Genomic DNA, 27,128 nt, shown 5'->3' with positions numbered 1-27,128 from the left:
CAGACACAGTCACCTCATTCAAGAATAGACTTAAGACTTTCCTCTTTAATAGTGCTTATAGTTAGGGCTGAATCAGGTTTGTCCTGGTCCAGCCCCTTGATATGCTGCTATAGGCTTATAGGCTGCTGGGGGATGTTTTAGGATACACTGAGCACCTATCTCCTCTTCTCTCTCTCCTTATGGATGAATTTACATCTCTCCATTGCACCTTATTAACTCTGCTTCCTTCCCGGAGTCGTTGTGAGTCGCCCCGCCCCCCCCCCCCCCCCTCCTCTCTACCTCCTTCTGTTTCATTGATTGGAGTTCCATCCATACATTGTCATATTCATGTAATGTGTTTATGTAACTTTGTAATGCTGTTCATTCTGTACACATGACATCTATTCTTCTGTCCATCCAGGGAGAGGGATCCTCCTCTGTTGCTCTCCTGAAGGTTTCTTCCCTTTTTTCCCTGTCAAAGGTTATTTTTGGGGAGTTTTTCCTGATCCGATGTGAGGTCAAAGGTCAGGGATGTCGTATGTGTACAGATTGTAAAGCCCTCTGAAGCAAATTTGTAATTTGTGATATTGGGCTATACAAAATAAACTGAATTGAATTGAAAAATACTGGGAGAGAGAGGCTGAGTGGACTGGTTATAATGGGAGGCTGATTGTATAAAATCCAGATTTTGAACTCAAATAAGTACACAAATAAAAAACAAATTAAACGTAAGGAAATGTTCACTTTAGTTTATTCATGAATGGTTCTTCTGCATAATCTGTACATTCAGTAGTTAATGGTGTGGAAGACTTACAGCCATTTGATAGCCACATAAGACCGATTGGAGAAGGCAGTCGATGGATGACAAACTCATTCACACACAATACAAAACTGTTACTGCAAAATGGCATCGTATCAAATTCAGAATCCCGTACAGAGAGATCGATGGATCAATGGAACATGAAACAGAACTGTGGTGGATAATATTCTGGTGCGATAAACACAAAAAGTTTATTTTCCCTCACACCCAGGAATACTGTATTATCAAAATAATCTGAGAGTTGAAAGGGGAGGGGGCTGCATCAATAATGTATCAGTAAAATACTTATGCAGTAATAGTCAAATCAATTAGATTCAAGCAGTAAACTACTTCTGGACCTACAATCAAAAACGCAGGCCATATGCACACACTGTCAAATAGAAAATAAATGCCTATTTGAACAAATTGTCTGGTTTTGTGATAGTTCCATTTCAGCGACTGCCTCTTTCTGAGGTATTCGCCTACTCAAGTGAATTGGGAAGAGGGCTCGTGGGCTGTACCTGTGCCAAGAGATACTCCACCCTCACAAACAACAAGCTATTTGAGGGGATCCGTATCAAAATACAAGTTTAGTGTTGGGAGGTTTCAAATGGCTGTCAAAGTAGAACATAACAGAGGTAACCTCAGGAGTACTCAAAGTATTTATTATCTCCCAAATGTGTAGTGATCAAATAAATCATGTTTAAACAACTGATGACCAACTGGACACACTGGAAAATACAAAGTCGTCACCAAAAACATGACCAACCTCCAAGGGCACCATTAAACAAATATCAATGCAGCATTCGATGGATTAAGGCCCCCATAAAGTGGTCGATAACAGCGATCTTACAGGTTCATCGTATGTCACATTGTGGGAGATGGTCTCATAAAGTCTAAGATACAATCTGCAATATCGGTTTTGGGGCGTGTCAAATTGTGTGAAGAAGCTTTGGTGATAGAAATAGAAAAGCTATATTCAAGCAGAGATATGTCATCTACTATATGTCATCATGTTTTCATTTTTAAACGTCATGTTTTGAGGGAAGAAATGGAACCATGATATCGATATTGCAAAGATTGTGTAGTGTTGACTATTGGTGCTTTTACAAAATATTTATACAATGAGATTTTTGATAAATAAAAAAAAGGAATTATAATGACGAAATGGGTAAAGACAAATAATAGAACAGCTAAAACTGTCTGGTAAGTTCAGAAAATAAATCGCTTTACTGTAATGCAGCCTTGAAACCCATATTATACCACATTGGACATTTAAGACAATAACTAGTGTCATATCACAATATCGATAGCCGCATACTGTTCTCCGCCTCAGAGGAAATGGTTTGGTTTGATGACACAGTGTTAAGGGGCCTTTAGGAACACCAGACTGCATTTGGAGGTCCTGTCAATCTGTACTCAGCCTTTGATGGATGCAGCCCCGTCGAGTGTATCGTGGTGGTTGTCTGTTCAATGCAACTCCCCTAAACTACACACTCACTACTCATTGTCCTGTTTATAGTCTGTTGAAATGTATTCAAGTGTTAATCTCAGTTTACCTGCATATAGCACAGTCTGCATGTCTGAATGTGCACTTTTCACCAAATGTCTCGATCCAAAGCTGCAGACAAATCCAAATATGAAAATGACACTGACATGTTAATGCAGGTGAACATTGTTAGAATGAATTTGTGAATACAACATTTTAGAAAAAAAAACTTTAGGTGCAACACAATATCACCATGGATTTAAAAAAACATGCAGAGACACGGAAAAAATTTTTTTTCCTGTAGCATGGGGATCATTTCGATCCCAAATCCTATATTTTATTTTGAATTGTCAAAATTAAAAATTCACAGTATAATCTCCACAACAGATTTACCTGCAAGAGATGATGATTTTTAAGAAAGCACCCAACGTTTCTGCCATAAAGATCTAATGTTGATTCCAAATGATTCTGATACAACAGAGTTCTTTAAGTCAGACTCACAGACAAATTAAAAAATACTTGAGTCACACCAAACAGATCACAATACTTTCCAAACTTTAAATACATTAAGGATACCAGAGATCATTGCTTAAATAAATTCTACAAAAATATCTGTTGTACAGGTAATATATTTACATTGACTGTAGCTTGTGGCGATTGTGTCAGTGTTATCCCAAACCTTCATTCATGATGATCATCTGCTTTCGTGAGTAAAAGTGGTGCTTCCAGAACTCCATTCTCAAAGTCCAACACATAGTGTAGACATGAGTATCAAAAGATGTCTTTTCTCTATCCAACTTAAATTCCAAAATCATTTCAACTGCATGTTATATTCTTGCTCGTTATTATAAAATACAAATGTATCCGTGCAAGTTTTTCTCCCATAAGGAAGAAACCCTTGAGCCATGTTGTAGTAAATCAAATCCTGTGCGTTAATTTGGACTGATACACTCTCTGATTTTGTGGCAGTCCCAAAGCTCAAGATGTCCTCTCAGCTCACTGTTGAAATGCCAACGATTCAGCAGTGAGCACACTTTGCTCATCTGACACATTGATGTTATGATGGGCAGGCACTATTTCAGATTAAGCCCAATGTAACTCTCATTTTAAAATTTAGAATTTAAGAGCTGAATATATGCCAGACTCAGATTAAAGCACATTGTTGTTACATTTGTTGAAATGATCATTAGATCCTCACAGTAAACAATTGATCAAAAGTTGTGACAATAAGTTACTGTAATAAATGGGTCCATCGTGGGACGGGCTACCTGCCTACAGCTCCAAACTGTAACTAACGTTCTCCTTGCTGCGTTCAGTTTGAAGCAGAATTGCAAAACGGAGCTCTGCTTTTTTCTTCCAACATACAGTAGCTAGCTGTGATTGGCCAGCTGTTGGAACTGTCAATGGGTACAACACCAGTATGTTAAATCACTTATTTCAACAAATTGGAGATTCAGAGGTTTGGAACTAGGCTATTTTGGGACTTTAGGTAAGTAATAATTTATTTCTGTTCTTCTTAACAATTTTCCAAAAGGAAAGGAACATAATAAAGAATAAATAACAATAAGCGTTACATTAAATGGTAAAACAGACAAAGACAAAACAACCTAAATGTATTTCACTATTGGGTGAGGAAACAAAATCAGGGAGTGTTTTTAGTTGTTTTTTTTAAAGCTATTATCCAAATAGTTTAACTTTGCTGATTTGAATAAGATAGAATTGGAGTTTAGTTTCCTATAGCTCAGTGTTGAAGAAAAAGACTTGGCAGGTATGCACTTGATGACGAAGATAACAACATGCACATTTCTACAGTGACAACATAAATGGAAATAATGCCAACTGCTAGCTTCTTTTTACCACAATGACCATAACCATTGCTCACATGAGACGGATCCATTTCATTCTCCAGCCACTGTTCTTAATGTAAAAAGGTTGACACAGAGCAAAGGAGCAGAGAGCTCTTGAACTGGACGACCAAGCTAGGCAGACCTGTGGACATTTCTTCCAGACGAGGAGGATAGTGATTGCATAGTCTTTATAAATGATAGAAAGGACTTTTTAAGTCAGCCTCTCCTCTTCTATTGTTGTTGCCTTCACACATTGTCAAACTTGTGTTTTAAATAGTCTTTCATAACCTTTGCAATTGGTAGATCCTCCAACAACTTCAAGCTTTGAAGGCCAATGCAGTGACGGATCTTTATACGACACAAGTCTTGTAGAGTCCGAGGTTGCCCTGAAAGAGGAACAGAAACAGTTATTATACAAAGGCTTAATGCCTGAGTGGGAGCTCATTACTACAGCCTGACTCATTAATTGGTGCAATGATTGTTGGCATATTGCAGACAAGTCGTTATTTATGTTGGGAAATTAGTAACAAGAAATAAAAATATGGAAAGCCAAAGATAAGTGCTTGAGCTATCACCAATGGCCATGTTGAGACACACTGACCCATTGACTGAGTGGCACAAGCTGACTGTGTGGGTCTTTACGTCTTCCTGTTAAATGGCTCATTTGAGTGCTAAATACATGACTATTTCAATTCAATTCAGTTTATTTTTTTATAGCCCAATATCACAAATTACAAATTTGCCTCAGAGGGCTTTACAATCTGTACACATACGACATCCCTGACCTTTGACCTCACATCGGATCAGGAAAAACTCCCCAAAAATAACCTTTGACAGGGAAAAAAGGGAAGAACCAGAGGAGAGCAACAGAGGAGGATCCCTCTCCCCGGATGGACAGATGCAGTAGATGTCATGTGACCAGATGAACAGAGTTACAGAGTTACATAAACACATTACATGAATATGACAATGTATGAATGGAACTCCAATCCATGAAACAGAAGGAGGTAGAGAGGAGGGGGCGGGGCATCAGCAGGGCCAACGCGGGAGGCCGGTTCCAGGTCCAATGGACCCTATGAGACGTGAAGTCACAACGACTCCGGGGAGGAAGCAGAGTTAATAAGGTGCAATGGAGAGATGTAAATTCATCCATAAGGAGAGAGAGAAGAGGAGATAGGTGCTCAGTGTATCCTAAAACATCCCCCAGCAGCCTATAAGCCTATAGCAGCATATCAAGGGGCTCGACCAGGGCAAACCTGATTCAGCCCTAACTATAAGCACTATTAAAGAGGAAAGTCTTAAGTCTGTTCTTAAATGAGGTGACTGTCTGCCTCCAAGACTGAAAGTGGAAGCTGGTTCCATAAAAGAGGAGCTTGATAACTGAAGGCTCTTGCTCCCATCCTACTTTTTAGGACTCTAGGAACCACAAGTAGCCCCGCATTTAATGAGCAGCTCTCTAGTGGGGCAATATGGTACTACAAGCTCCTTAAGATATGATGGTGCATCACCAATCAAGGCTTTGTAGGTGAGGAGAAGAATTTTAAATGTGATTCTTGATTTTACAGGGAGCCAGTGCAGCGCAGCTAATACAGGAGTAATGTGATCTCTTTTCTTAGTTTTTGTGAGTACACGAGCTGCAGCATTCTGGATCAACTGGAGGGACTTAAGAGACTTATTAGAGCAGCCTGATAATAAGGAGTTACAGTAATCTAGTCTGGAAGTAACAAACGCGTGAACCAGCTTTTCTGCATCTTTTTGGGACAAGATGTGCCTGATTTTTGAAATGTTACGTAGATGAAAAAATGCAATCCTTGAGATTTGCTTAACGTGGAGTTAAAGGACAAGTCCTGATCAAAGATAACTAGAGATTCTTTACAGTGGTGTTGGATGCCAGGGCAATGCCATCTACAGAAACCACATCACCAGAAAATTGATCTCTGAGGTGTTCAGGCCCAGTAAAATAACTTCAGTTTTGTCTGAGTTTAACATCAGGAAGTTGCAGGTCATCCATGTTTTTATGTCTTTAAGACATTCTTGAATTTTAGCGAGCTGGTTGGTCTCCTCTGGTTTGATCAATAGATATAATTGAGTATCGTCTGCAGAGCAATGAAAGTTTATGCAGTGTTTCCTGATAATATTGCCCAAAGGAAGCATATATAAGGTAAATAAAATTGGTCCAAGCACAGAACCTTGTGGAACGCCGTGATTAACGTTGGTGGTCATTGAGGCTTCATCGTTTACAAATACAAATTGAGATCGATCTGATAAATAGGATTTAAACCAACTTAGTGCAGTACCTGAAATGCCAATCGACTGATCCAGTCTCTGTAATAGGATGTCATGATCAATGGTGTCGAACGCAGCACTAAGGTCTAATAATACCAGTACAGAGATGAGTCCTTTATCAGCACTAAGGTCTAACAAGACCAGTACAGAGATGAGTCCTTTATCAGCACTAAGGTCTAACAAGACCAGTACAGAGATGAATCCTTTATCAGCACTAAGGTCTAACAAGACCAGTACAGAGATGAGTCCTTTATCTGATGCAATTAGGAGGTCATTTGTAATTTTCACCAGTGCTGTCTCTGTGGTGTTTTCTAAATCCTGACTGAAACTCCTCAAATAAACTATTCTGATGTAGAAAGTCACACAACTGATTTGCGACTACTTTCTCAAGGATCTTAGAGAGGAAGGGAAAGTTAGAGATCGGTCTGTAGTTAGCCAACACCTCTGGATTAAGAGTGGTCTTCTTCAGGAGAGGTTTAATTACAGCTAATTTGAAGGAATGTGGTACATGCCCTGTTAACAAAGACACATTAACAATATCCAGCAGAGAGGTGCCAATTAAAGGCAACACGTCTTTAAGCAGCCTTGTTGGGATGGGGTCTAAGAGACAGGTAGACGGTTTAGAAGTAGAAACCGTTGAAGACAATTGGTCTAGGTTAATGGTAGAAAAGCTATCCAAATATACACTAGGGCATACAGCCGTTTCCAAGGCCACTCCTCTTGATAACAGATCGGCAGTAGTTGAGGGCAAGAGATCATCAATCTTGCCTCTAATAGTTCAAATCTTTTCATTGAAGAAGTTCATGAAGTCATTACTACTAAGGTCTATAGGAATACACGGCTCCACAGAGCTGTGACTCTCTGTCAGCCTGGCTACAGTGCTAAAGAGAACCCTGGGGTTGTTCTTATTTTTCTCTATTACTGATGAGTAATACTACTGTATCTGCTGTATATATATACTAGAATGCTAGTCTGTACTGTCTTTCTAATTTGAACACCCATGAGCTGCGATTTCTTGCTTTTTTAGACAAGTGTCTAAAAAGTCAACCAAACCAGCTAGGATTTAAGTATTTGCTCTGTAATCCAAATCTACTAGGGACTAAACTTTATTCTACTTTTTACCTTGAGGTAAACAGATCTTTGTCCTTAATCAGTTTGGCAAGAATTTCACATTCTAGCAAACTGAGACTTCACTGTTAGCAAGGATCCCCTGCTTACCAGTATTGATCACTGAGTGGGCAATTCCTTCAACGACCTGTGGACGGGCTCGACACAGCTGTAACCAATTACCGCCAACTCGGGTGTTTAACCAGGTTGGGGCCTGTAGCGTCAGCTGAAGCGTCAGGGAAGACTCCTCGTATGAAGAGTCGGAGGATAAAGACCTAGGAGTCTTTCGTGGGAGTCAAGACTCGGAGGATAAAGACCTAGGAGTCTTTCGTGGGAGTCTTCGGTGGTGGCTGAGGGCGGCTGAGTATAAACATTTCCCTGTGATAATGTGTTTTCTTTCCATACCTGTGTGCACATCTACTCGTAGATATTATAGGCTGCGGACTCGGTCACACATGCATCAAAATCCTTCCTCTCTTATTTATCCCACCCGCTCTACACAGACCCAGCGCCTCGTCACAGGGGGCCTCTGGAACTGCCAGTCAGCCAACCGCAAGGCGGACTTCATCTCTGGCTTCGCTATCAAGCAATCGCTGGACTTCCTGGCTCTCACTGAGACTTGGATCACACCAGACAACACATCAACCCCTGCTGCTCTCTCCTCGGCCTTCTCCTTCAGCCACACACCCAGACCCTCTGGTCGGGGTGGTGGCACAGGTCTACTCATCTCACCCAAATGGAGTTTTGCTCTCTACCCGCTTCCATTTACCCCACTGTCTTTTGAGTTTCATGCAGTGACGGTTACTCATCCGGTTCATCTAACCATTGTTGTTCTCTATCGTCCTCCTGGTTCCTTGGGAGACTTCTTGGAAGAACTAGATGTCCTCCTATCAAACTTCCCAGAAAATGGCCCCCCGCTCATCCTCCTGGGTGACTTTAACATCCAGACAGAGAAGTCATGTGACCTGCTACTCTTACTGTCTTCCTTTGCTCTCTCTCTCAGTCCTTCCCCTCCTACTCACAAAGCTGGACACCACCTTGACTATATGTTCACCAGAAACTGCTCTACAGCTAACCTCACTGTAACTCCACTTCATGTTTCTGACCACTTCTTCATCTCGTACTCTCTCCCACTCTTTGGAACTGACAACCCTCCCACAATGGACTCTGCACCTGTCCGTCGCAACATCCGCACCCTCTCACCCTCCTCTCTGGCCTCCTCTGTTCTGTCAGCCCTCCCTTCAACCGATTCCTTCTCACTCATGCAGCCTAACTTTGCCACTGACACTCTCCTCTCTACGCTGTCGTCCTCTCTTGATTCTCTCTGTCCTCTTACGACTCGAAAGGTCCTCAAGTCCTCTTACGACTCGAAAGGTCCGCAAGTCCTCTCCGGCTCCGTGGCTGTCCGAACCAGTGCGCGCCGAGAGAGCCACTATGCGAGCATCGGAAAGGAAATGACGAAAATCCAAACACACCAGCGACCTGCTCGCCTATCAATCTCTTCTCTCCTCCTTCTCTGCCTCTATCTCTCCAGCCAAAAGTCTGTTCTACCAATCCAGAATCGAATCCTCTTTGTCTAACCCTAAAAAGCTCTTCTCAATTTTTTCCAACCTCCTTGACCCCCCTGGTCCGCCCACTCCCTCCACCCTTCTACCAAGCCACTTTGTTGACTACTTTACAAAAAAGATAGACGACATACGCTCCTCATTTACTAATCCATCTTCCATAACTACACCTCCAGTAACTTCACCTTCTTCCCCCTTGTTTTCCTCTTTTATCCCCCTGTCTCCTAATCAAGTTCTTACCTTGGTAACCTCTGCCCCCCCAACCACCTGCCCCCTTGACCCCATACCTTCTCACATTCTCCAGTCCATTGCTCCGGACCTTCTGCCCTTTCTCACCCATCTTATTAACACCTCCCTCTCAGCCGGCTCTTTCCCTAACTCTCTGAAGGAGGCAAGAGTCAACCCTCTCCGGAAGAAACCCACTCTCGACCCATCTGAAGTCAACAACTACAGACCTGTCTCTCTCCTCCTCTTCCTTTCCAAAACTCTAGAGCGAGCTATCTTTAACCAAGTCTCCTCCTTTCTTCACAGTAACAACCTTCTAGACCCCCACCAGTCTGGATTCAAGGCAGGCCACTCAACAGAGACTGCCCTCCTTGCTGTCTCTGAGCAGCTTCACACTGCTAGAGCAGCCTCTCTCTCCTCTGTCCTTATCCTTCTAGACCTTTCCGCTGCCTTTGACACAGTGAACCACCAGATCCTCATATCCTCCCTCCAGGACCTGGGTATCTCAGGCTCTGCTCTCACTCTTCTCATCCTACCTCACCGACCGCTCTTACCGGGTAACCTGGAGAGGATCTGTGTCTGAGCCTTGTCCTCTGACTACTGGGGTCCCTCAGGGTTCAGTCCTTGGTCCTCTTCTCTTCTCTCTGTACACCAACTCTCTTGGCTTTGTCATTCGCTCGCATGGCTTCACCTACCACAGCTATGCTGACGACACCCAACTGATCCTCTCGTTTCCCCAATCTGAAATACAGGTAGCAGCACGAATCTCTGCCTGTCTGACCGACATCTCTCAGTGGATGTCCGCTCACCACCTGAAAATTAACCCGGACAAGACTGAACTTCTCCTCCTTCCAGGAAAAGGCTCTCCCACCCACGACCTAACTATTAACTTCAACAACTCAGTGCTGGCTCCGACACTGACTGCCAGGAACCTCGGTGTGACACTCGACAGTCAACTCTCCCTGACTGCCAACATTACCGCAATAACACGCTCCTCTAGGTACATGCTGTACAACATCAGGAGAATACGACCCCTTCTCACTCAGAAGGCGGCACAGGTTCTGGTCCAGGCTCTGGTCATCTCACGGCTAGACTATTGCAACTCCCTCCTTCAGGTCTACCTGCTAATGTCATTCGACCTCTACAGCTCATCCAGAATGCAGCTGCTCGACTGGTCTTTAACCTCCGAAATGTACCCACACTACTCCGCTCCTCCGCGACCTTCACTGGTTACCGGTGGCCGCCCGCATCCGCTTCAAAACATTGGTACTTGGGTACCGTGCTGCGAACAGATCGGGTCCGGTCTACATCCAGCACATGGTCAAACCGTACAACCCACCTCGTTCACTTCGCTCGGCTTCTGCCAATCGGCTTGTAGCTCCTTCACTTCGAGCTAAACACTCAACAAAATCACAACTGTTTGCTGTGCTGGCTCCTCATTGGTGGAACGAGCTCCCCATTGACATCAGGACAGCAGAAAGTCTCTACAAACTAAAAACACATCTTAGTGACTATACCTTGAATAGGGAAGGTAGCGCTGTAGTAGCACTCTAGTAGCACTTAAATGTCCCTTACCGATAGCACTTTGTTGTTTAGCACTTTGTTGTTTAGCACTTTAGTAGCACTTAAATGGCACGTACAGATAGTACTCTGTAGTTTAACGTTATTGAAGAAATTGTACTTGCTTGATTCTTGTTGTTCTGAGTTTGGACTCATGGTTTAATGCACCTATTGTAAGTCGCTTTGGATAAAAGTGTCAGCTAAATGACATGTAATGTAATGTAATGTAATGTAATAGGCTGCTCTGGCATTACAGTGAGCCTTTTTATATGTTGTAAGGCTGTCTCGGCAAACTAAGCGTGATTCTTCCAGATTGGTGGAACGCCATATGCTTTCCAGCTTTCGTTAAGTTTCGTGTTAAGTTTGCTTTAGGTCGCGGGTCTGAGGGTTCTACCAGGGAGCAAACCTCCTTTGCCTCACTGTCTTCTTCTTCAGTGGGGCTATCAAGTCTAGTGTCATTCTCAGTGAGCCTGTAGCACTATCGACAAGATGATCAATCTGGGACGGACTAAAGTTAGCACAGGAGTCCTCCGTCACATTGAGACGTGGTATTGAATCAAATGCAGAAGAAATCTCTTCTTTAAATGTAGCTACAGCACTGTCAGTTAGACATCTGGTGTAGAAACTTTTGACTAACGGTGTACACTCCGGGAGTATAAACTCAAAAGTTATGAGGTAATGGTCTGACAGAAGAGGGTTCTGTGGGAAGACCTCCAAATGCTCAATGTCGATGCCATATGCAAGAACAAGGTCGAGGGTGTGGCCAAAGCAGTGAGTGGGTTTCTGTACTCTCTGACAGAAGCCAATCGAGTCCAACAATGAGATAAATGCAGTACTAAGGCAATCATTATCAATATCCACATGAATATTAAAATCTCCTACAATAATAACCTTGGGGGGAGGCGGGCTAACTAGTGTAACTGTCTGAGCTTCGATGGTGCGGAGCCGTGCATCTAACCCACTTAGAACTGCCTCCAACCAGCAAATGAATTACACTTGTTGCATGTACCGTTATCATTAAGGGAGGCAGAGGAATAGCTCTACATGAGACACTCTGAGCAAGAGGGAGTGGGAGGGGGAGAAGAAGACATCGCGAGCTGCTAAGCTGGCAACCGGAAGTGATGCAATACGCTTACCGGAAGAGAGAGAGCGAATTATGATATTAAACCATATTTTTTACTTTTAGTAAAACGTATAAGCCTGATAAACAGTCCCTTGGCAGTATAAGGCCGACATGCTTGTGTAGGATTTAAACATGTCTGCCTATGTAATATTCAAGTGGCAGTATCACAAAAAGACTGTTTCTGACTACCATCTCAATACCCCAATGCCATACATCAATCATCTAGATCAAATGTTACTCTTTCAGCTGAGTTGTTTTCCAAAACACATTAATCTGAATCTCAAATCCCTCCGTATCCACTCTGGTATCAGCTGTGTGCTAACCGTAGGGAAGAATCCAGGAAGTGAAGCGTGTTGATGTTGTCACCCTGATGTGGGTCAAGTGACTCCTGTTATGAACTCTACTCTCCCTCCACCAAAGGAAACACCCAACAGCTGAGGTGGACAAAACCAAACAAAACTTCAGGACAAATGACCGTCTCCATGATGCTTTTAATGCAAGGCAATTACCCTCCCACCCACCTTCAAGAACTGGGATGGCAGCACAAGGATCAACATCTACCGACCTGCATGCTTCAATAGCAGTGCAGTGGGAAAATAAAAACGTTTTCATGAAGTCTTTAAACTGGACAGTTGTTTATGAATGCAATTATAAAAAATAAAAAAAGTGACAAAACCCAAACCCAGTATAGCTGCCTTTTAAATCGTAAGATGTTAAAAAGCTCAATAAAACAATGTATATCTATTGCCCTCAGAGGGCTCTCAACAAGCAGCTAATGGTGCTAACAGTGCAGAAAAAGGCCACAGTGCTACGCTTTCAAGACCACATTGAGAGTCAAAGCGGTGTTACCAGCTGTACCTGCCATACAGGAGCAGTGCACAGCGACGGCCATAAGCTAACCAGTGTCACTCACATGCACAATCATATATGAGCCTCATACAACAGCTTGTATGATATCTTACCAAAAGTGACATTTTCTGTGCACTTTCAAATGAAACCCAGCAACATTTTACATGCATACAGTCTTTTAAAATTAGCTTCCACCTTAACAGGAAACAACTTAGTTGGGTTTAAGTAACAAAACTACTTGGTTAGGTTTATGAACAAAAGATTGTCGTTTGGGTTAAAATAACTATGGAAGTATCGTTACTGAAGTTTGCAAGTTAAAAGACAAAGAAATCAACGCTCACTTCTTGTTTTACACGAGGGAGCGGACTGAGGTCTCCTGGGTCAGAGATCGGGTTGGTTGGACCCATCCACAGCCACCGTCTTTTATGCCCTTTACACTTCCTCATAATGATTACCTGGATAACATTTGACATGATTTTGTGGGACATCTACAAATTAAGGTGCGTTGTTTTTTGTAGGAATAGGCACGCACACTGGATGAGAACAGCTGGAGTCAAATGCAGTCAAGACTTGCATGAGAGTGACCTCATTCTCTGTTCAGGTAGACATTACTCCACTTTATGTTTATGTTCATGGCTCGACAAAGGGGGAGTAGTCGGTGCTGTATTTTTAGATCTGCGTAAAGCTTTCAATAGTCAATCATGATGTTTTAATATCTAAACTCTCTCAATTTAACTTCTCATCTGAAGCACTGGCATGGATGTCTTCATATTTATCGAACAGGATAAAGTTGGTGATGCACTGTCCAGAAACAGGGAATGCACAATGGGTGTTCCACAAGGGTCAGTGTTAGGTCCCTTATTATTTAGTTTATACATCAATGATCTCCCTGAACAGTGTCATGATGTAGAACTGCAAATATATGCAGATGACACTGTTGTTTACACACATGCAAAAACTACTGAGATAGCAGCTGACAAGCTAACAAATGCATTGGAAAGGATCACACACTGGCTTAATCAATCATGTCTGATTCTAAATGTCAACAAGACAAAAGCTATGTTTTTCTCCAAAACCAACACACAACCTCCTGATGCTGATATTCTTATCAAAGGTGAAAGGATTGAAATGGTTACTGATCATAAATATCTTGGTGTGATACTGGATACAAATTTGAACTGCAAGAAAGATGTAAAGAGAATGGTTAAGACTATAAAGTACAATTTGGCTAATTCTAAACATATCAGAAACTCTCTCTCTGGATGCTACCAAGATCTGTATGGACGCCCCATGGTCCTTTCCCATATGTCATATTGCATTACATATTGGGGGCAGGCAGGTGAAACAACCATAAGACCACTGGAATCCCTATATAAACAAACTTAAAACATTGGACAAAAAGCCATTTGATTTTCATCACTGTGGGATACTGGAGAAATACAATCTGCTGAGCTTTGTGAATTTTAGATTATTTTCAAATGTGTGCATGGTCTATAGAATTATAAATGTACCACATATACTGTTGTATTGTGTTTTATCATTTACTGTTTGCTATTGTTTTATGTTTGTTGTGTCTGTCAAGGGACTACAGATGCAAATGAGCTGTAGCTACAATCTGGTACAGAGCATCAAATGGTGACATTTGTTTTAACTGTACATGGTCCCTTTTAAGAAAATGCATCAAAAATAGTTATTTACATAGCAAGTACTTGTCTACTGCTCATTATTGCTCCGAATAGTGTGTAAAGAAATAATGAAATCCCAACAAAATAGTTTCTTTTGGGTTCATATAGCTGTCGTAAAGCAAGCGACGTGTGGGCCGGTTCGATGAAGTGAATACAGAGCGCCTCTGGATGATGTTACAGACCCAGACGAGACCGCGTTTAGTTTCCATGGATATGTGGGACATTCACAACATGGACAAAGCAGAAATAGTGTTTATTTCTTTCATTGTTGACGGCAACAATAAATGGCTTAGTTGATAACTGTTTCCATGGAGATAATCTACTCCTCTCTGGTGCGTCTAACACAAATGACCCCCACGAGTAACACAACGCAATAATTTGCTTAGCGTTTGGTGTGAACGCAGCATAATACAATAATCTTACATGGATTATTAACATATGGCTTTTTTAAATTAATTTGCGTGTCAATATGTTTTGTAGTTTGTTGTTTTTGTCATGAATATTTCACACAGGACTTGAATATTATGTGGCGAAAAAGCAACACAGATTGTCCCAGACTGAATTACTTCTTTAAACCTTGACAAAGTCAACACAGACCAGACTCGGTCCTTCTGTTCTTATCTTTCAAAATAAGAGCCCTATATACTCAGGCGAGTAATTTGCATTTCCCTGCCGTTTATTTGTCACATTTAGAGCAAAAAGTAGCCTCAGGTCAACAGACTGCATACTCTACACTGTAGAGTATGCAGTCTGTTGACCTGAGGCTACTGTAGAGTCTACAGGAAGCATTATGCCTTTTGTAATAATTCATAGAGTTTAAAGAATCTAGATGTGTATGTAAAAAATGATGTAGAGTATGTACTGTATACTATTTTGGACAGTTGTACAGTGCATCCGGAAATTATTCACAGCGCTTCACTTTTTCCACATTTTGTTATGTTACAGCCTTATTCCAAAATGGATTAAATTCATTATTTTCCTCAAACTTCTACACACAATACCCCATAATGAAAAAAGCTTGTTTAGAATTTTTGCAAATTTATCAAAAATAAAGAACGAAAATATAACTTGTTGAGTACGATGCTACAGGCTCGGCACACCTATTTCTGGGCAGTTTCTCCCATTCTTCTTTGCAGAACCTCTCAAGTTCCATCAGGTTGGATGGGGAGTGTCGGTGCACAGCCATTTTCAGATCTCTCCAGAGATGTTCAATGGGGTTCCAGTCAGGGCTCTGGCTGGGCCACTCCAGGACATTCACAGAGTCCTTTGTTATCTTCAGGTCGTTGTCCTGTTGGAAGATGAACCGTCGCCCCAGTCTGAGGTCCAGAGCGCTCTGGAGCATGTTTTCATCCAGGATGTCTCTGTACATTGCTGCATTCATCTTTCCCTCAATCCTGACTAGTCTCCCAGTTCCTCCTGCTGAAGAACATCCCCACAGCATGATGCTGCCACCACCATGCTTCACTGTAGGGATGGTATTGGCCAGGTGATGAGCAGTGCCTGGTTTCCTCCAGACATGACGCTTGGCATTCAGGCCAAAGAGTTCAATCTTTGTTTCATCAGACCAGATAATTTTATTTCTCATGGTCTGAGAGTCCTTCAGGTGCCTTTTTGCAAACTCCAGGCGAGCTGTCATGTGCCTTTTACTGAGGAGTAGCCTCCGTCTGGCCACTCTACCAAACAGGCCTGATTTGTGGAGTGCTGCAGTGATGGTTGTCCTTCTGGAAGGTTCTCCTCTCTTCATTGAACAACACTGGAGCTCTGTCAGAGTGACCATCTGGTTCCTGGTCACCTCCCTGACTGAGGCCCTTCTCCCCCGATCGCTCAGTCTGGCTGGGCGTCCAACTCTAAGAAGAGTCCTGGTGGTTCCAAACTTCTTCCATTTCCAGATGATGGAGGCCACTGTGCTCATTGGGACTTTCAATGCTGCAGAACGGTTCTGTTCCCTTCGCCAGATCTGTGCCTCGATACAATCATGTCTTGGAGATCTACAAACCATTTTTTGGACTTCATGGCTTGGTTTGAGCTCAATTTTTTTGTCATGGCAAAGGCTGTGAATACTTTTTTGTTTTTTATAGATTTGCAAAGTTTTTCCCAAAAAACTTTCACATAATTATTATGGGGTATTGTATGTAGAATTTGGAGGGAAAAAAATAATTGAATCCATTTTGGAATAAGGCTGTAACATGATGATATGTGGGGAAAGTGAAGCGCTGTGAATACTTTCCGGATGCACTGTACATGTTGCAGTATTTGACATGAAAAACCTCGGGGAAACGTTGATGTGTGCAGCAGCGGAAAAGGGATGGGTGCCTGTCATACAGTGAGGGACAAGCCTTTCATGGCATACGAGTTAATCCAGGAGGTAGAGGTGTAATCAATAACCCACAGATATGTGATCTGGCTGAGGGATTGGAGTCTCTGAAAGGACTTGTCTGAATCAGTGCACAGCTCTTTGATATCTTTGATATCAAAGAGCAGGGGGCAGTGGAGGAATGTAGCCATTGTTCACTAAATCATAATGCTTCAGGTAATGTGCTCTCCTGTTCCTCCACCCTGGGATTGTTCTGGGACTGAACACTAGTCATTATAACTTTGTGCTGGCAAGCGGCCATCGTGAACCCTTTACATTGTTCTACTTCCTCCTCACAAGCTCAATCACTTTTTTGTGCTAAACTTGTAATCCCATTCACTTTCACTGATTTCCTTTAATGGTTAAGGACTCAGTTGTACTCATACTGGAAGTCTTAAAGTCTCAATACTCGGTGTGTATATCACAAGTTTCATCACTGTACTATATTATATAGATTCTTTGCACAATAGGGGTGCAACGAATCATGAAACTCATGGTTTGTACTGTATGACGGTTTTGAGTCAAGGATCAGCACAAACGAATAAAGGGAGCAAATACAACTTTTAGAGATGCCTTGATCACTTTTCTTTGCGCCGATACCAATTGAATTGTATACATCTGTTTTACCGTTTTACCGAGGCCCAGGTCGTACTGCTGGGCCCCATGGAGAGAAGAGAGGCATGGCAGAACCAGGGCCACAGCACACTGGAGGACCCTTCTCCAGTAACATGAGCGGTTTCCTTAAAGGAAACACGCCCACTTTGGCCCACAGCGAACACCAAAGTCAACACAGAATGAGAGCTCCTTGAAGTCATTCAAAGTAACACAAGACCATTAAATACCACAACTTCAACTCTCAAAACTGTACTTTGTTAGTTGAGCCATGTATTAAAATAATGTATTTAAGCGCAATTTCTTTTCTCCCTATTGGAGTTTCTAAAAAGATTTAATCAAACTATTGATTGCAGAAAATTACTTTATGACTAATTTAAGTAAAGGGTTTATAGTCAAGTAATTTAGCATGTGTGACATCAACCATTTGCTTGTATACACTTTCTAAAGGCTTTTCTTTTTTGTGGTTCTATTAAGTATATTTAATACCTCTAGGGTTTTAAATGTTGGTGAGATAAAACGTATTATGATTTGTGTTATCATTATTGATATTCACAAGGCTAACTAGTTGCTGAATTGTTGTAAGTGTGGGACATGCTTGTGTGACGGGTAGTGTGTTGGTGAGACTCACTGGTGGCTTCCTGGAGGAAGTCCAGACAGGGCCGGCTGATTCCAGACATGCTAACAGATACAGCGACTGGTGTCTGGCCCTCGTAGTTCCTGGTGTTGGCATTAGCCCCGTACGTGTAGAGCATCTGGGCGCATAACACATCATCCCTGAGGGCGGACAGGTGCAGGGGCGTCTGGCCGTCTTCAAGCCGTCCCAGGTTAGTGTCCGCTCCCCGCTGCAGGAACATGCGGCAGTATGAGTGATTGCCTTTGATGACGGCATATCGCAATAGGAAGCCGTTCTGAATGTCAATGTTGGCACTGTGGTCCAGAAGGATCCGTACGCAGCTGGAGCGCTCACGGATGATGGCCAACTGTAGTGGTGTGGTCCCTTTGTCACTCAGGGGGTCCACCTCGGCCCTGAACTCGAGGAGGAGGCGTACAAACGAGTCTCGGCCGTAGTGGGCGGCCACGTGCAGTGGCGTCCAGCCGTCATTGCTTTTTGCATTTATAATATCACTGCGAAACTCGGATTCCAGCATCAGTCGGGCGATGCGTGCTCTGCCATGCATAGCAGCATAGTGAAGTGCAGTGAAGCCACCAATAAAGTCCTTCACTGTGGGGTCAGCTGCACATGGGAGAGTGGAAATGAGAGGAACATCAATACAACAGGATGTGAGCTTTCAGGCTGTGAAACTCCACACTAACTGTCCTCTAGTTATTATTATAATACTATAGATACACTTTTACACACACAGCTAGACATTATGAGTAAGCAACAGATGTCCTCAGTGTAAACACTTTAAACATCCTTTAACTGTTTAAGATAAGATAAGATAATCCTTTATTAGTCCCTCAGTGGGGAAATTACAGGATTACAGCAGCATTGCTCACAGTAATAAGTAAAAAACAAGTAGTATAATAACATAAATAAGATAAAAGAGTAAAAACAAGAAGAATATTATATATACAGACGGAGTAGAAATAGTAGTTGTGTAGTTTGATGTGGGATAACATGTTTCAGACGCAGGACATTTCATATCAGTTTCCTTTTTAGGGAAATCTCATCGAAGAGGAACGGTTTGTCTATGCCAACAAAGGCAGCTGGAGAGTGGCCAAGATTTCCACACCATAATAACTTTATTAGGTGATAATGTGTCAGTATTTTGTGCTGCCTCCAAGTGTCCAAGAGCCAGTTCATTCAGCTTTAAGCTTTACTCAAAGGAGCAGTGTGTGAGATTTAGTGGCATCTGTAATCCCATGTTTGAGAAATAGGGATTGATATCTTTAGGATTTTATTACTACATGGAGCTACTCTTATGACTAATTTGCTTTAAAAAAAACATAGGATTTTAAAGATTAGAAGTTATTTCTAATTCATATATCTAAATATTGTTTATAGAGAGGTAACAGTAATGTTTCCAACAGCAAAGTCATAATATAAAGTAATTCATATCTCACTGGAAACAAATCTAACATAAATCTATAACAATAAAGTGTATAAATGATAAGAATCAATAATGAAACACAGACATCAGACACCAGTTTGCCTCGTCTCAGCCTGCAGAGACGTTTACAGTTAGACAGTTTGAGCTTATTTGTTAAAAAAAGAAAAACATAATTTGGTTTCACTTCTGTTTACATGTTCATGCTCATTGAACAGATGTATTGATAAAGTATTGAATAGGTAACCTAGTTGCCTCGACTACCTGGTTCATTTCACCGCCACTGCCTCGTGTGCATGTGTGTGTTTGTCTGTGTGTGTGTGATTGTGTCCCAAGTGTGTGTGTGTTTGTGTCTGTGTGTGTTTGTGTCTGTGTGTGTGTGTTTGTGTCTGTGTCTGTGTGTGTGTCCCAAGTGTGTGTGTGTTTGTGTCTGTGTGTGTGTGTGTTTGTGTCTGTGTGTGTTTGTGTCTGTGTGTGTGTGTTTGTGTCTGTGTCTGTGTGTGTTTGTGTCTGTGTGTTTGTGTCTGTGTGTGTGTCCCAATTGTGTGTGTGTTTGTGTCTGTGTGTGTTTGTGTCTGTGTGTGTGTGTGTTTGTGTCTGTGTGTGTGTCCCAAGTGTGTGTGTGTGTTTGTGTCTGTGTGTGTTTGTGTCTGTGTGTGTGTGTGTTTGTGTCTGTGTGTGTTTGTGTCTGTGTGTGTGTGTGTTTGTGTCTGTGTGTGTGTCCCAATTGTGTGTGTGTTTGTGTCTGTGTGTGTTTGTGTCTGTGTGTGTGTGTGTTTGTGTCTGTGTGTGTGTCCCAAGTGTGTGTGTGTTTGTGTGTGTTTGTGTGTGTTTGTGTCTGTGTGTGTGTTTATATCTGTGTGTGTGTGTGTTTGTGTCTGTGTCTGTGTGTGTCTGTCTGTGTGTGTGTGTTTGTGTGTGTGTGTTTGTGTCTGTGTGTGTGTCCCAATTGTGTGTGTGTTTGTGTCTGTGTGTGTTTGTGTCTGTGTGTGTGTGTGTTTGTGTCTGTGTCTGTGTTTGTGTCCCAAGTGTGTGTGTGTGTGTGTGTTTGTATCTGTGTGTGTGTGTGTTTGTGTCTGTGTCTGTGTGTGTCTGTCTGTGTGTGTGTGTGTTTGTGTCAAAAGTGCATGTGTATGTGTGTGTGTGTGTGTGTGTGAGTGTGTGCGTGTGTAGTTTGTGTGTGTGTGCATGTTTTTTGCATGCATGTGCGTGTGTGTGTGTGTGTTTGTGTCTGTGTGTGTGTGCGTGTGTGTCTAGGTGTGTGTGTGTATGTGTGTAGTTTGTGTCTGTGTGTGTGTGCGTGTGTGTCTGTGTGTATGTGTGTGTGTAGTTTGTGTCTGTGTGTGTGTGTGCGTGTGTGTCTATGTGTGTGTGTGTGTGTGTGTGTGTTTGTGTCTGTGTGTGTGTCCCAAGTGTGTGTGTGTTTGTGTCTGTGTGTGTTTGTGTCTGTGTCTGTGTTTGTGTCCCAAGTGTGCGTGTGTGTGTGTGTTTGTGTCTGTGTGTGTGTGTGCGTGTGTGTCTAGGTGTGTGTGTGTATGTATGTAGTTTGTGTCTGTGTGTGTGTGTGTGTGTCTGTGTGTACGTGTGTGTGTAGTTTGTGTCTGTGTGTGTGTGCGTGTGTGTCTATGTGTGTGTGTGTGTGTAGTTTGTGTCTATGTGTGTGTGTGTGTGTGTAGTTTGTGTCTGTGTGTGTGTGCGTGTGTGTGTGTGTATGTGTGTGTGTAGTTTGTGTCTGTGTGTGTGTGCGTGTGTGTCTGTGTGTGTGTACGTGTGTGTGTAGTTTGTGTCTGTGTGTGTGTGTGCGTGTGTGTCTAGGTGTGTGTGTGTATGTGTGTAGTTTGTGTCTGTGTGTGTGTGCGTGTGTGTCTGTGTGTATGTGTGTGTGTAGTTTGTGTCTGTGTGTGTGTGTGTGCGTGTGTGTCTATGTGTGTGTGTGTGTGTGTAGTTTGTGTCTATGTGTCTGTGTGTGTGTGCGTGTGTGTATGTGTGTGTAGTTTGTGTCTGTGTGTGTGTGCGTGTGTGTCTATGTGTGTGTGTACGTGTGTGTGTAGTTTGTGTCTGTGTGTGTGTGTGTATGTGTGTAGTTTGTGTCTGTGTGTGTGTGTGCGTGTGTGTCTGTGTGTGTGTGTGTGTACGTGCGTGTGTAGTTTGTGTCTGTGTGTGTGTGCGTGTGTGTCTATGTGTGTGTGTGTGTGTAGTTTGTGTCTATGTGTGTGTGTGTGTGTGCGTGTAGTTTGTGTCTGTGTGTGTGTGCGTGTGTGTGTCTATGTGTGTGTGTGTATGTGTGTGTGTAGTTTGTGTCTGTGTGTGTGTGTGCGTGTGTGTCTATGTGTGTGTGTGTACGTGTGTGTGTAGTTTGTGTCTGTGTGTGTGTGTGCGTGTGTAGTTTGTGTCTGTGTGTGTGTGCGTCTGTGTGTGTATGTGTGTAGTTTGTGTCTGTGTGTGTGTGTGTGTGTGCGTGCGTGTCTGTGTGTGTGTGTGTGTGTGTGTACGTGTGTGTGTAGTTTGTGTCTGTGTGTGTGTGTGCGTCTATGTGTGTGTGTGTGTGTGTGTAGTTTGTGTCTGTGTGTGTGTGCGTGTGTGTCTATGTGTGTGTGTGTATGTGTGTGTGTAGTGTGTGTCTGTGTGTGTGTGTGCGTGTGTGTGTGTGTGTGTGTATGTGTGTAGTTTGAGGAGCTCACAGAAAGCAGTAGAAATGCGTGATATTAAATTACACCATAAAATTCAAAGTACTATTAAAAAGTACTAGTAAGGTCGGAGCTTGTCGATCTTTAATAATCCGAGGCATGTTTAATACCGAGTTTCAGTATCCATCCCTGCCTTTAGGTAATGCAAAACCAAGAACGCAATTAATCCATTTAGTAATTTAGAGGACACGCAGTTGTCTTTAAGGTGTAAAATATAATTAAAGCTACAGGAAACTTTGAAAGAATTGTAACACAACAGGGGTTATAGATGTTGGGGTTTCCCCCAGCTGTAGAAATGTCATCAATAACTCTTTCTTTAATATATTCCCTGGTTCACATGCCCATGCTGTGTTACTGCAATATTGGAGTCACGGTAATTACAGGTAACATAACTATTATTGATGTCCTGTACTGGTCTGTTTTAATTGTTGTTGTATTGTTGCTTGTGCTGAATGTTTCTGCTTTTCTTGTTATGTGAAGTACTTTGTACTTTGAAAAGTGCTGTAACCCTTTTATAATGCCCACGTACATCATGCTTTATAACAATAATTATAACACATTAAGCATTTTAAGATGACTTTTTAGTTGCTGGTCACTCACTGAACTGTATTATAAATTAATTATAATGACCATAGTTGTAATTATATAATGCACTATAGTTTACAGTTATTATGCATTAAAATGTGGATATGTGTTAGAAAAGGTGTTTTTTGTTTGCTTTAGTGACGTATCAAAGCTTAGAGAAATCTAAGTTTACTGAACGTAATTGAAACATCAGTCTATCGTTGAAGGAAATAAAACCAAAATATAAGTGTGTTGTATTTTGATTTGCTGTGTACATCAAATGCTGTTCATAGTGCCAACTATAAATCCTGATATATAGATTTAGAAAACAAAATATTTGACATCACATATTTCACATATTGTGAGGTCTGTTACCTTGCCGTCTGAAGACATATGTGTGACATGTTATATATTGTTCAACTGGAATGGCTTTCAACCAACACACAGCTGAATGAAAGGCTGTCTCTTCCAGTCAGATAGTGACCTCTAGTGTTAAGACCCATTATGAAATAATGCTCAGCGCCACATGAAGCCAACCTCAACAGCGTGACAAAAAAAGACAAAGCCTCTGACCTCCATGCTCAAGAAAGACTCGGACACATCTCTCTTTTCCTTTGGCAGCAGAGAAGTGAAGCAGCGTCCAGCCGTTGGCGTCGCGGATCTTGGGTGAGTATCCTTGCTCCAGCATCCTCCTGACAGTGCAGACATCCCCCGCTGCCACTGCAGCCTGGATCTGCAGCTCCTCGTGAAGCTCAGGGTTCCTTCTGCAGTGATGGTTCAGCATCCTGTCAAAGTTTGGAATGGGAATGTTAATCTGTACGGAAAAACCAGTGAACCTATTCAGTATGTCTGAGTTTCTCACGAGGGTTGGTGACCTCACCGTTGTGCTATGAACATTTTCTCCCATCCAAAATAATATACATATTTCGCATATATGTCACATATACATCATTGTCTAATGCGCCTTGCAAAGGGAGGCAGTACACATTGTCCCCACTAGGGTCAAAGATGTTTTAATATGAAATAACATCTTTACACACTCACTTACTCAACTGTGTTTTGACCTCTTTAGCCTGCTAGTGTTACAGCGCTGCACAATCAGGGCTAATGGTAAGAACATTTCACCGAATATGTGAGTGAACATTTTAATGTGACAAATAATTTGGGTGCACACATGGTGAGTAACTCAGAGTTCAGACAATGTGGTTGGTAAACATTCAGGTCGCAGCTTTTTAGTCAGCGTTAACTTTCTCTGGTTAAAATGACAAACGTGTCCAACAGCAGATCATCTCAGTGGCCACTAGCTCATGTTAACACAGTGAGTAACTTGATAAGAGGCCAACTGCTTTCTGGTTAAAGAGCCCTCTGCCAGCCAGCGTCTGTCCTCGGTCAAGAAGATCCTCTCTGAGACGCCGCTGTACAACAAAAGTGGACCGACACGTCGACACAGACATGGATCACTGTTGTAAATTACCCATTTACACCGGTGATAATTGATTGACATAAAAACTGTATGACAAAACACAACAAGCAATACAAAATGATGATCAAAGAGAATGAATATGTTATGTTGGTTGGCATCAGACGAGCTCAGCTGTGATTTAGAATGTGTTCAACAAAAACAGCTTTAGGTTTTGGGAATTTTCAAAACAGCAGACAATATCAGTAGCTGCTAAAGAAATGGAAATATGGTCAAATATACACTTTGCTTTATTATTTAGTCTAGTGGTACTTTTAATTGTCTCAGATTTGTATAAAAAAGGTAAATCATAGAACATAACCCTACAATAAATACTGTCTCCTTACAATCCACTGCAGTATGAAGATTCTGCCAGCTTACATTACAACTGCAAAGGGAATTGGTTTTACAGAACATCTGATCTTTTTCCCCTGTCACTCATAGCCTATGCATACATCTGGTGTCGTATAAACAAATATGTGTATCCTGCCGCTAAATCTTAGTTGCAATTTAAATCGCAGGTTCTGAGGACATGGAGGTTCAGAGACCACATGGTTTGTTCAGGACCACATCTCTGATAGTTTCTGTTAATGAGAGAAACTACTTCATGTAATTGTTTATTTTACAGGTACAATGCACACCAATCAACAGTAAAACTGTAAGGGAGCCAGAGGGGCTAATTTTCATCTGCTGTCCCAGGCCAGATTTTTTGAAAGCAGCCTATTTCCAATAACATAATGCAACTGAGATTCATCGATAGACAGACTGTGATGTATGGACAAAACAGATTCACATATATGCAAAAGAAAAGTGTACCTACAGTACGAGCACATATACAGTAGAACACTGGAGGCACATAACATACATCCACACTAACAAGACAAATACACATATACACCAAGCAAGCAGGACAGACGGTGCTTTAATGCTGCACACCTGATTGGCAACAAGCCGTTCCTTAAGGCCATGTTGGAATGTTTTGTACGGGTTTTTTGTGCGTTTGTGTGATGAAGAGCATTCCACGAATTTGCTGGATTCACAGAAAATGCCACTTTGCTAAAAGAGCTTGGCCAATGTGAGATGACACAATCACCTCTTGAAGCAGATCTAGTGTGTCTGCCATAGAGTGCGTTGTTTAATAAAATCACTCAGCGGAGGCGGAGCCATACCATGTAACATTTTAAAGACCAGACACACATTAGTGAATGTAATGAGGTTCTCCCAACTCAAGGTATGCTGCTTGATATTGCAGTGATGGTGTTTTTAGAGCTTGTTTATGGAGAATATGGATAGATTTTAATGCTGTGCTGCTGGCTTGCGCCCAGCTGGTTGAGCAGTCAGATGGGAGATAATCGTTGCATTAAAATACAGTCTCGCAGCCTGCATGGTTAGACCGTTTCTTATATATCTAACATTCATGAGGTTTCATTGTAAGATCTTTGTCACATGTTTGACCTGAGAGATTAGAATCAATAACACTTCCTATATATTTAAATTCTGACACTACCTGTAGCCTCTCACCAGCAACATAAACACCTGGCTCCGGTGACACTTTGAAGTCTTTTTAACATTCAGGTCAAGGCAGGAATCTGAAAGCCATTTAGTTACATTCATCATTGTGGACGTGAGCTTAGGGGCAGCTTGCTCTTTGTTCTTTGAGTGCACATAAATCACTGTATCATCAGCGTACATTGAATATCACACCCAGTGCAGCCAAATCTTACTTTGTTTAAGTATTTGAACTTATTTATTGAACATTCAAGTAAAAAATACAAAATTAAGTACCTTTTGACAAGCTGAAGAGACGGGCTTCTCTTAGTCATATCGGAGCTGCACCTGTAAATATACAGGTGCACTGTGAGGAAGGCTGAGAGGACGAGGACAGCGCTTCTTCTGCTGGTCCTGCAACACACAAACACATCATGTGGAGCCGGTCAGCAAGAAGGTGGGAAGCTGGATAGAAACACAGAAATGATCTAATATCATCTTTATTTGATGTATTGTTGAGCCATTACGTCACCAAATATGATGGATTTGTTATGCATACATTATTACGATTACTAATAATAATAACAGCAACATTACCAATAAATGAGATGAATGTTGCACATTCTCAACTTGCCAATAGAAGAGAGCTCAGGTGTGAAATGAGCTAACGGCCCAGTGAGCACATCACTCTTCATGTCCGGCTGTCACATCTCACTCTAACGTCACCTTGTTAGTTGGTTAGCTTCACCGTTGATGAAAAACAATGGACAATAGAATGGCTTTACTTGCTAAAATAACCAACAATACAAACCACGCGCAAGTCAAACAGGACATGACTAACAGAAGCCGAGGGGCCAAGCGGGCAGACACAGTCACTTCGTTTCACACATTGCAGAATATGTAATAAATTAACACTCTGTGACAAAACCTCCGAATGAAGGCTGGTAACAGTTAGCTACCGCTGGCTAGCCAGCAAGCTAACAAACTCACTAACGCTAGCTTGCTAGCTAGTGTTGACTTTTTGTTACGTTACTTGCTGCAGTGGGTAACTCCAGATAAAACCCCAATACATCGATATTAAAGTGGACTCCACATGTGTACTGACGAACACAACAACTTTGATACTATAAAACAAAGACTCAACATACTTGACAGACGCTGAGCCGACGTGTAACTGAGCCAATCAGCTTCCAGACAGCAATAATTGAAGTTGTCAAAGCTGCATATTCCAGTCGCTTTCAACTCAGATCCATCACTTCACGGTAACAGTGTCTCTTGAAACTTGCCTAAATGTCAGTCGCTTTCAGTGTTGCGCATCATTTCGTTGTTGAACAATCCGCTTTAACAACAAAGTCTCTGTGAACACATCAGTTTGACCCCAGCAGCAAAAACAATAC

The 27,128-nt window shown here is 42.1% G+C and overlaps 1 protein-coding gene across 2 annotated transcripts; it reads right to left on the bottom strand.

Annotated features, from left to right (window-relative positions):
• Positions 1 to 713: 713 nt before the first annotated feature.
• asb7 (ankyrin repeat and SOCS box containing 7) lies at positions 714 to 27,128 on the bottom strand. Of its 2 annotated transcripts, none has more exons than XM_034529448.1 (5): positions 26,880 to 27,128; positions 26,029 to 26,145; positions 23,358 to 23,569; positions 18,111 to 18,716; positions 714 to 4,500 (listed from the first exon to the last, which is right to left on the bottom strand). In XM_034529448.1, the coding sequence occupies exons 2-5, from the start codon at positions 26,064 to 26,066 to the stop codon at positions 4,361 to 4,363; spliced, it is 996 nt and encodes a 331-aa protein (XP_034385339.1). In that variant the 5' UTR covers positions 26,067 to 26,145; positions 26,880 to 27,128; the 3' UTR covers positions 714 to 4,360. The 2 variants fall into 2 exon arrangements, with proteins under 2 accessions (XP_034385339.1, XP_034385340.1); XM_034529449.1 differs by having other exon boundaries at positions 27,018 to 27,108.

This window comes from Cyclopterus lumpus, chromosome 3, assembly GCF_009769545.1.
Source record: "Cyclopterus lumpus isolate fCycLum1 chromosome 3, fCycLum1.pri, whole genome shotgun sequence".
In the NCBI taxonomy this organism is placed as follows: Eukaryota; Metazoa; Chordata; class Actinopteri; order Perciformes; family Cyclopteridae; genus Cyclopterus; species Cyclopterus lumpus.
The sequence above is the reverse complement of the archived record's forward strand: the minus strand, read 5'-3'. Positions and strand labels throughout refer to the sequence as shown.

Excerpts from the sequence above, each read along its gene's own strand:
- asb7 (XM_034529448.1), bottom strand. The coding sequence starts at position 26,066 with ATGACTAAGAGAAGCCCGTCTCTTCAGCTTGTCAAAAG. Across the intron at positions 23,570-26,028 it reads TCTCTTCAGCTTGTCAAAAG|GATGCTGAACCATCACTGCA; the intron begins GTACTTAATTTT and ends AAACTTTGACAG. Across the intron at positions 18,717-23,357 it reads AGTCTTTCTTGAGCATGGAG|CTGACCCCACAGTGAAGGAC; the intron begins GTCAGAGGCTTT and ends TCCCATGTGCAG.